The following is a 10,914-nucleotide window of genomic DNA, read 5'->3' on the forward strand; positions in this document are numbered from 1 at the left end:
AATAGGGTTAAGGTTAGCTGAGCCTGATCTGATGTCAGTGAGTCCTCCTGCTGCAGTCAGCACTTTTTAACAAGGCTGAGGCTCAAGCAGTAAACATGTTTCTAGTTGAGGTGGAAAACACAAGAGGGATGTTTGTTTGGGAAACAAAGCCGTGCTTTCAGCCTCCCAAGAATACAGCCGCTGGAAGACTAGAGCACTGATTGTAGCTTGTTTAACCCCTGTCTCCACTTGGGCCTGAATACTGAATAATGTGGTCTCATGTGCTGTGGGTGATGAAGAGGACAAAACTACAGAATACCTGCCTACATTATAATGCTTATTGCAGCAGTTTAATTCACATGTAATCCAGGCCTTTTTTTTAAAGCATTTCTTAGAATATGGGAACATGTACAATGGCTGTTATTGTTGTGTTGAGTGTTTTGGCTCACATGGCTGCTGCGTTCCTACACTTGAGTGGCTGCTTATGATTCAGTTGTCCAGTGTTTGTAAAGAAAGCTCTGGGATCCTGTGTGGATGAGAGGCGCTATGTAGATGAAAGTTTCATTCCGTGGGGGCGATAGCTCAAACTCAATTGGCTTCTTCTAGAACATTCACAAAAGCAATGCCCAGGGTTTGGTACGATTTGAGTGTCTGAGTAGAAGCTGCCCTTCAGGTGCTGCCAGACATCATACTGCACACATAATAACAGACCCTTCTTGGTCTTCTGCTTGTGTGAAAAGTGAAGGGTTGGCATTGGCATTAAATACTCTCTGTCAGCCTGCCTCTTCCTTATTTCTTTTTCTCTCCCTCTTCTTCCCTCTCTGCCAAATCCTCCATTTTCTTCTCCTTTCCTTTCCCTAGCTCCCTCTTTTTTCCTCCCTCCTCTCCTCCTTCTTCCTACAAGACAGGTACACAAAACAAGGATGAACTTAAAGGTGTGAAAGGGTTGGGAGTGACAGTGTCATTAGAGCAGGGAGAGCCTGGGGTGGATTAAAGAAACTACAATGGTAAAATTAAACAAGGACATAATGGAATCTCAGCCCATTGAATTGAATAGACAGGCAAGGACTGGACATGAACTGCAAACCATACGGGTTCAAAGACTTACCATTCCATTAAAGAGCAAGCTCTTTAGCTGAGGTAGGCACAGGTCTTATGCTGATGTCAGTATTATCAGCCGCTAGGAGGAGATTCATTACAAGTTTATCATTAATAGGGCTCCCTGTTTCGTTTTGCTTCAGGGTTCTTAAAGAGAATTGTCACGTGATGTGTTGGTTTCCTTGTCCAGGGAATAACTCGAACTGCAACGCCCTGAGTCACGGAGAGATGGTGAGTCTGGATGAGGGACGGTTCCCAGCACTGGAGCTCAACAACCGGAAGCTGTCTGTGAAGAACTCCTTCTGCCGCAAGAACGGAGTCTACACCAGGTAACACCCACAAGCACAGCGAAAAGAGCAACGCGATCACAGAATAACACAGCATTCCGAAAACTTTAACAACCCTACCACAATAGAATCCCATTGGAATCCCAGCGCCTTCCCCTGAGGAAATCCTAGAAGAAGCATTATGTATCAGGATAGACCACTCCATTCATAAAGGGCTTCAATAGTTCTGTAGCTCCTGTTGCGTTTCTCTCAGCTTTTGCTAAGGGACATCAATGCATGAGTAAATAAATAAAGAAATCAATAAATAACTACATCAGTCCCCGGTCTATCAGGGAAGCCCCTGAACCATACATTGCTGAACCGTTAGTTAAGAGCAGTTCTGAGCTCCCCCTGAATTTTACAAAGAGGGGGTTTCATATACACTCCATATGGTGTGGATGTTTCTAAGTAAAAGGATTTTCCATTAACCAATGGTCAGCTTGTGGAAAGAAAACAGTAGCTTGTTGAGAAGAGATTTGGCTGTTTGCAAATCAAGTCAAAACATTTTAGTCTCTTTGGCATAACCCTTGCAGTTTCACAGTTTTTTTAATGTATTAATTTTTAAGTGGGATAAGAAAACATGGTGATTCTGTGTAAACTAAGAAAGAATTTCAGGCATGCTATTATTTAAGAAAAAAAACTGCCTCCTTTGATTAATATAAAAGGGGTATTTTCAAGGGGCCTCCAGGGATCCCCCTGCAGCAGATTAGTCACTGTCGACTGCTGTGATACTCCCAGGAGCCACAAGAAACAGACCCAACAATCCATCCAACACATTGATATTAATCAGCTGGAAGAACTGTGTTTTAGAGATGATCCTTGTGACAGTCCCATGAGTGTCTCATGATTTTTATAAAGTTGACATCACCCCCTTTCTCTAAACAAGAGACAGTGGATGGCATCTGGGGTCAAAGGTTATGTTAAAAAAAAGAAAAACGTCTGGCTCAAAGATAAAGAGGCTGCTTGTTTGTCTGAGCTGGGTTACTCACATTACTCAAGATTTTCAAATGTTTTTTTTAAGATATGATATGAATGATATTTCCTTTAATTGCGGTTTTTGGTTGCTTATATTAATACATTGATTAGCAATGATTATGGATCTAAGTAACATTAAGTAAAATTAGGGTCTGTGAAAACAGGCATTTGTGATAAAATACCAAGAATTACTTGACAAATTGCTAAACCTAGGTCACTTGATTATATGATTACAATGAACCTTTATTTTACTATTTCCGATAATGTATTTTAAGTACTGTGTTTTTAATTGGGATTATTTCGGCCCCAGATAGGGTCTGGCCAAACTCTCTCCAATGGATGGGATTGTAGACTGCAGCCCAAGTTGGGTATTGCAAGTGGAGACCAGGCGTCCTGCATGCTGAAGTGTGCTGACCGCGGTCTGGTTTTTCCTCTCAGGTCTCCTCCTCGGCCCAGCCCTGGCAGCCTGCACTACTCGGACGAGGACGTCAGCACCAAATACAACGACCTGATCCCAGCGGAGAGCAGCAGCTTGACAGAGAAACCCTCGGAGATCTCAGAGTCTCAGGTACACAGCTCACAAGCAGGGTCTCTCTGAAACAAAGCACACAGCGTAGTGCAGGCACTCGGGAGAGATCTGCTCTAAATATACTGCATCTCTGTATGACTCCTTGTTGCTTGTCTAAAGGTGCGATAACGTGTGCTAACAGTCTTCATTTTAAACACGTACAGTACATACCACACTTCTAGAAATTATTTGTCTGCGTCACATTGGTGTGATGTGGAAGCTAGTTTTGATCAATCAGGTAAAGCTTGGCATGAAACCAGGGTATCAATGTTTCAACCTCAACCTTCAGCATTTTGCATCATGAAGTGAATGGTGCCCAGTTGCTGCTCAATGATGGCAGGGATGGAAATAAGACTCCTATTGCATAGCAGTTTCAGATTTTAATACAAGCTTGATTAGCCCTGGTAACAAGCTCAGGTGTGTCTTCTTAAACTCATAGTAAAACCAGGAATGGATCTAACTGCTTTGCAAGGGGAATCTTATTTCTATCCCTGCATCAGATTTGGCTTTAAGTAAAAGAAAGAGAACCTTTTAAAATCCTATTAGGAGGTACATAGATGTATTAATAAGTTAGTGCAGGGCCTTTATTCTCTCACTTTGAGTGTGTTTATCCTGCTTTTGCCTGCAATCTGTTTTATAAAAGCAGACTCACAACCCAACAAGGGCCGATGTGAGCAATGCAAACAGGAGATGTGAGCCCTACTGCCTGGTCTAGGGACTTTTAATAAACCAGTAGGGAATGGGAACTAGTCCCAGATAGAGAGAGAGTGAGGGGAAAGAGACAGGGAGCCTATTAAACTTCCACACAATGACTCAAGTGTCTCTGAGATTGTGAAGCTGGATTCCTTCCACTGCTTCAGCCCCAGCTTGGGCAACGCTCCCCTCTATTCACTCTGTTAATGCCTTCACAGCCGCATCCAATCTGCTCTCAGGACAGGATTTGCATTCTGGCGCCGTTGAATCAATCAGACAGGACAGTTTCTAGAACATAGCAGTTTGGCAGGCTCCCTCTCCTCTCCTTTCCTCTCCTCCCCTCTCCTCCCCCACTCGCCCGTTCCTGCACTCATGTTACTGCAGTTCTGGGAATGCTGCCTTGGCCCGGCTACAGACTTTGCTGCTGTTTTGTGGATCCAGCCAGCATGACGTGCTGTGGCAAGACCAGGGTTTAAAGAAGGGGCTTTGTGAAGACTCAAGAGAAATAAATAGATATTCTATGTGGAATGTCAGGTTTATTTTAAAATATAGTTCCTCTGAAAATAAGTCTATCACAGAAAGCATTAGGAGGAGAGGGGTGTTATACAGTGTTGTACCTTCAGTTAAGAAAGCCTTGGGCAGTAAAAGGTCATTCACATTTTAAAACTGTAGTTACCACATATTCAAGAGCAAGTTAATTTTCAACCGTCCTAATTCAAAAGGAGTTAAGCGGTGGAACCGTTCATGAAATATCTCTTCATAAAAAGGATGTTTTGAACATGACAAGAACTTCCTTTGAAGATGAACCAAGCAAGTATCTTCTAGCCCCCCCCCCCCCCCCCTCCTCCAGAGTATCTCATTTCTATGATTTACGGAAGCAGAATGAGCTAGGCATTGTTCTCTAAAGAAGGGGTTTTGAGCAGGTAATGCTGTCGCCATGGTGATCTGGCCACAGTGAGACCTATACAGGTAAACAGCCGCACCTGGTGTTGCTACAGCAACGGGCCTATAGGATTAGAGGCCTCAGAATTCTCTGAAAGGAGCCGTCCCGGTGATTTATTTGTTTATTATTTGATTTTTGAATTTTTTTTTTAAATGCAGAAGTCTTAAAGAGATTGTTTTTGTATCGCTTCCTGTTCGTTTACGGATGAGTAAGACACTAAAATATGTGGGCTGGGCGAGACCAGGTGAAGGATGAGATTACTGGGTTTCAGTATGAATAAGAGAGCACATCCCCGCCATGAATCATTCATGGGCAGTTCCCTGCCTTGTCGCTTTTGTTTTTTTATAGAATCTGGAAAACTTCTTTTGCCCTCCTTATTTTTTAATTTTATTTGGAGCAGTCGTTCAGTTCCTGGCATGCACTGCGGAGTTGAGAATCAGTGACACTGAAGCGAAAGGTAACCTGACACTGAGATTAGATCAGTGTACACTGGCCTCTCTCTGATTGATCTCTCTTTCATTTTGTCTCGGATTCAGATTCAAGAGTTCAATGCCATGACTAGTTTTACAGGTACTGCCACAGTTCGCACATTACAAAAAAACTGAATCGTAACAAAAAGAACTCCGGTCCCTGCTTCTTTCTTTCTTTCTTTCTTTTTTTCTTTCTTTCTGTCTTTCTTTCTTTCTTTCTTTCTTTTTTTCTCTAAAGCCATAAAGGAAGTGTGACACTCACTGTACTTTGGCAAAGTCAACACAATGGTTTTCTTCACTGAACCCCATTCCAGTCCAATTAGGCAGTGTTCTGAAGCGTTTCTTCAAATCTTCTTTGACGTTTGCTGTTCCTTAAAGACCATCACCTCTTTCCATCCAACTAATAAGCAGCTAACTTCTCTAGGTCGTATATACTACCCCTGGTTCAGTGGCTTTGCATTGGCCACAACCAGTAGTAACAAGTAACTTCTCTTCTATTCAGAGTCTATCTAATAACCATTAGATATTTTTTTCAGCAGTCTAAGTGCTTGGCTCTGCTTCCTTCTTTAGTAGCTTAGCTGGTAGACACCCTGTAATGTAAGCTGGGGACTTGGGTTCAACACCAGAGATGTAAAGTATTTTTAGAGAGGGCTGCGAAAGTGTGCTTTGCTGGAAATACAGCTGTGTGAGAACTGCAAGGGGGGTGGGGTCCCGAGTCTCTACCCAGACCAGCTGCATGACTGATCAAGGTTTACTCGTGAAACTCACGTTTTTTCACAATGTTGAGAGTCTCATGGCCGTGCAATGGATTCTCACGTTTGTGCATAAGTTTGTTATTTTTTGCAAGGCTGCGGAACCCTTTATACATGATACAGCGGTAAATCCAGTACAACTATCCAAGCGTATTATTTCACTTTGGGGAGGTGGGGTCACCATGAAGAGGTGTACATTACCATTCTATATTCCTGTAGCTGCTACGCAAACTCCCCCCTTACTCCAAAGATAGAATTGCCTTGTTGTCTCAAACTGACGGCTCGTCAGAGCGACCCTTCTATGTTTCTGTATGTCATTACGAGTCGAAGGAGAGGCTGTCAGACTGTCACTGTCTCGTTCATGCAGAAACTACCACAGAAATAAAAGAGATTGTGGTTATAAAGTCAATAAAAAGAAAGATGCCATATGGTAAGAAATTTTAGTCAGATGGGGAGCGCCACACACTGGTTTCGTATTTCTGTAAAATGACGCTTCTTTGTTTTAATAATGTTGGCCAATAATAACAATCACATTAACTGAAGATTTTATTAAAACTGAAAATCAATTTAAAAAAAAAAAAGTATATTAAACTAATTTTCTCAGTATTTACAAGAATGTTTATTCATAACCTTCTGATTGCCATTTCAATGCCTTCAGAGACACACAGCATTCAGTGAAACTTGTGTGAACCAATACAGGAGTACTGAACAATTTACATAGCAATAATATATAATGGAGCCCACTGAGTTGATCAAAAACCAAAACCGCCCTTGTAAACTGGAAATGAAGCATTTCTTTAGTGTCTGTATAAATATATTAAACACAGCCAAGGGTCTGATTTCAGTGATGCGAATGTTTAGATTAGACAGGCCCTGATATGCCTGCTTTATTCTGTAATTGTTCCTAATAAAGTGGCCAGGCATGCAGTTAAGGGAGGTGCATATTTTGCAGAAGGTTAGGAAAACCTGCAGTTCAGTCTGGTAAGTGTGCAATCCGAGAGTGGATTGCTGCAGTGCGGAGGTCAGGATGTATTTATTTTCAGTGAGGGAAGGGACGGGTTTGCCTCTGAATAGCTTCTTTGTCTCAGTGCTGAAAAGAGACGGCTTTGGAAAGGGAGCAAGAGAGAGAGAGAGTGTGAGGGAGATAAGCAAGGTAGTTGAGCATCGACAGGGGGTTGAACCAGGAGTACCTGTGCACTGTAGTTGCAAAAGCAGTCTTATACACTGACTGGCACACTATTGCCTTCTGGATATAGGCAGTGGAAGAGACAATATTCTTACAATCGGTCACTGCTGCACACCATGGTAAAAGCAAGTCAAAGACTAGTATAGCAGAAGTCTTGTAAAGTATGATAAAGGATAGACCGGAATGGTGAAGATGGATACATGCATTGTATAAGTGGATAATGGTTAAATTCACCATGGTAAACCTGTTTGTGTTGACAGTCAGCCCAGCCTCTCACTCTTTCTCAGATCCGTTTATTTTAAAGTGGGAAGGATGATTTTCAGTGCCAAAGCTTATAAAACTTCTATCTGGCATGCAAAGGTTTTAGTTGTGAACAACAGATTCAGAGAGCAGCATTTTCAAGCTAAATCCAGGGTGTGTCTGAATGACAAATCTTTTGAGTTCACTCATAAAATTAGGTTTGGTTAGCTACCGTTTTCTACGTCCTGCGACTTCTCTGCGTGCTTCATCTGTGAGCTGATTTTTAAGAAGATTGCTGCTTGCATATGCTGTCAAGTGCAATGTTTGTCATGGAATGCTCAGCAGAAATAGAATCCTATTACACACTAGGCCCTGGGATCTACTGTGCAAAGTTTTCTTCCACTGAAAGTTCAGACTGGAATGAGCAAATGATTAGTTTCTCATATTTCCTTGTTTTGTACAGTGCTCCATCATCATCATTTATTACATCTGTGCTTAATGGAAGTTAGGGGGGGTGGGATGTTGTTGCCCTAAATGCCTCCCTTTTGTCTCATATCATATTCCTCTCGGGCTAAAGTTGCAGATCTTACCATTCTCTCGGTTTGATCAAATGCCAAACGCAGCCTTTGATGAAGATCAGAGATGGTCTAGTGAAAGGAGCTGATTGAATGAGCCATATATAACCCCTTGAGCTGGTAGCAGGTGTGCAATGGGTAGGAACGCTGTTGTAGAGCTCCAATGGGCAGGAGAAATTGATTGGCAGAAGGGAAAGTACAGTGTTGAATTCCTGGAGAGGGGGATTCCAGTTTCTCTTGAAACAATGGTGTTTCCTTTGTCCTCCTGCAGGAAGCGCTGTTCTATGTAAAGAATGCTGGTCTCCATGTTCTTCCACTACACTGGGTGAGATCTCTGGTAGTTTTAATAAGTTCAGTAGTTCTAGACAGTTGTTTTTTCTTCCCTAGTATTGTTGCTTAGTATTGTGTTGTGTAGGGATATTAGTTTTTAGCTCCCAGTCCTAAAGTGTCTTGCAGGTTTAAAGAGCTGGTTTCATTTGGAAAACCTACTGAAGGTTCTGTCCAGTCGAAAAAGATTTAGAAGGTCTCTTTAGCTGTGTTTCCATCTGCCACTTGAAAGTGATTTGAAATCAAACTCAATCCTTTCAATTAACAGCAGATCGTGATCAAACCCATTTGAATTGAGACTCGGCCAGCCCTAATTAGGATAATGGGCTGGCAGAACTTGATCTCTCTAACGAAGGACGCTAGTGGCGAGTTTTTCTGACAGCAGAAAAAACAATATGTAGGCAAATGAATTAATTTAGTCCAGACCACATGGCTAATATCGGACTATTTTATAATACAATTATTTGAATTACTGGGTGCTAACTCCGGGATCCCAAATACCCCAACACTGATCACAGTTGATGAATGTAGAGGTGCAACACCATAGTAATAATTTGTAAATCACATTTCCATTCTTTATTATTTCAAAGAACAAAGTTAAAAACGAAGCAACATTTCAGCCAGACGGCCTTTGTTGCTATAAAGAGCAGTTGTATAAAAAACCTTGCTGCATGGAGGTGATGTTTTGACCTTTGTGTAATGTTGCAGCTTGTATATTGCAGAACCGGCTACAGTCCCTGTTTGATATTGGAACGAGATGAGATTGAGTTGGTGGTAGATGTAAACGTGTCACTATAAGCAGGATTGACTGTAACAGAGTGTGTCTGTTTGCTTGTGTCTGCAGGGCAGCGACAGTGAGTATGAGGTGGATCAAGACAGACCGAAGACGCATTCCTTTGTGAATCACTACATCAGCGACCCCACCTACTACAACTCCTGGCGCCGCCAGCAGAAGGGCATCTCCCGAGTGCAGGCCTACAGCTACACAGAGAGCGATTCTGGGGAGCCTGAGCCCTCCGCCCTTCCTCCACCCCTCCCCCCACTGCCTCCCCTCCCCCCGCAGCTCAACAGTGTCCCCAAGGGCCAGGGGCAGGGCAGTCTGTACAGACCCAAGGGCAGCCGGACTCCCACCCCCCAGCAGCAGCCCTCCATCCCTCCCAGCCAGAACAGCACCCTCTACAGGCCACCCAGCAGCCTTGCGCCTGGATCCAGGGCCCCCATTGCCGGATTCTCGTCTTTTGTTTGATGGCATCTAGAAACAGAACTATCCCCTCTTCCTCCTTTTGATTTTTATTATGAATTCATTTTCCAGTAATTTTTTCTTCTTTTTTTTTTTTTTTTTTTAAGTATTAACAACAGCAAAAATGATGGCAAGACACCCCCTTTTTTCTCTCTTGCGTGTGTGTGTGTGCTTGTGCATGTGTGTGTTTTTTTGAAAGACAATCATTTAAAAATTGAAAGCATCTATAATATTGTTGCTGCTTGGGCGAGTTTGCATGGTTTTTGCTTTTTTTATATATATTTTCATTTTTATTTTCTGTTTGTTCACACAACAATTCTTTCAAAAATATATAATGTTAAAAATACAAAGAAAGATGAAGAAAATATGGAAAGAAAGAAAGAAAGAAAGAAAGAAAGAAAGAAAGAAAGAAAGAAAGAAAGATGGCGAGAAAGAAAGCTGTAGCTACAGTTGCCCAAAGTTAATATGGCCACCCTCCAAAACTTGCGCTGTGAATGGTTGTTTGTTAGAGAAAGTGGTTTGTGAATATATTTAGAGTGTTTGTGAGAATTGAGAGATGTTCAGGACTGTTGGGAAAGCTGTGCAGAATGTTAGTGTGCTGCTGGTCTGTCAAACCTACTCCGCTGTTCACTGGGATAGGAGCCCAAGACATTGTAGTGGGGAACGACCTGGAAACAAAAGTCACAACTGCAATTAAACAACACAGACCAGTCATACAATACTGGTTAAATCACCTAGGTCTGGTGTCTGTGTGTTAGGGGTTGTGCAGGAAATTAGAATCTGCCTTTTCCTTTAAGAGCAGCCATCTTTTATAAATGGTGATGTAATCCTGATGATAGCTCAAGGTGCTGTTTGCTACAGACATCTGCAACTGGGTTTTTATTATGGACTGGGAGCCAAAGCCCCAATGTTTTGCCATGTTTTATAGTTAAGAACCACCAGCTTTTTTTTCAAAGAGATATTTGAAATGATCAGATCATTGATTTTTTTTTTTTTTAACAGCATGCATTACTTTGGCCCACTGTATGTGTCCTTTCCCTCTTCAAACCGTTCATAATGATTGGGTACAGGCTAGGGGAGATTATAATGACAGAAGGATAACAAGTCACCTGATCGTTAACTTTGACAGCTTGGTGGTTCTTTACTGTAGAGTGATTGACAGAATGTATGGGCCTGGAGGTAGTCTTTGTAACCATGACAACAGAGACACAGCACAGATGCACCGTCTGTATCTCAGCGTTTATGAGAACTGGGTTGGACTTGCACTCGACACAGGTACAACAAACAAAAAGTGCCCTGTTTCTATAGCAGTTTAGGCATTACAGCAGGGAGCTCGACTTTTTCCATTTGAATACATATTCACTAATAAATTCCTTCCATGGTAGCGTTATGTTTTTTATGCCATAGAAATGAACTGAGCCATGTTGTGTTGCTATGACGTCAGCACCCCACTACTGCAGAAGCAGCTCCTGCAATTTATTTACACTGGTGACACTTTTGTCCATGGATCACCTTATGTGAACAAGACTCATTACCGGGTCG

The 10,914-nt window shown here is 42.2% G+C and overlaps 1 protein-coding gene across 7 annotated transcripts in view; it reads left to right on the forward strand.

The window, feature by feature from the left end:
- Window positions 1-10,914, forward strand: part of LOC117423550 (protein sidekick-2-like) — a 136,947-nt gene extending 126,033 nt beyond the window's left edge. For 4 of the 7 annotated variants that reach the window (XM_058989809.1, XM_034039529.3, XM_058989811.1 and 1 more), the window contains 4 exons: window positions 1,268-1,406; window positions 2,817-2,946; window positions 8,077-8,130; window positions 8,977-10,914. In XM_058989809.1, coding sequence (XP_058845792.1) covers window positions 1,268-1,406; window positions 2,817-2,946; window positions 8,077-8,130; window positions 8,977-9,378 — 725 coding nt within the window. In that variant the 3' untranslated portion in view covers window positions 9,379-10,914. The remainder of the gene's footprint in view (window positions 1-1,267; window positions 1,407-2,816; window positions 2,947-8,076; window positions 8,131-8,976) is intronic. The other 3 variants (XM_058989810.1, XM_034039532.3, XM_034039534.3) reach the window with 1 other exon arrangement.

The sequence above is a fragment of the Acipenser ruthenus genome, chromosome 17 (genome assembly GCF_902713425.1).
Source record: "Acipenser ruthenus chromosome 17, fAciRut3.2 maternal haplotype, whole genome shotgun sequence".
NCBI classification, from domain to species: Eukaryota; Metazoa; Chordata; class Actinopteri; order Acipenseriformes; family Acipenseridae; genus Acipenser; species Acipenser ruthenus.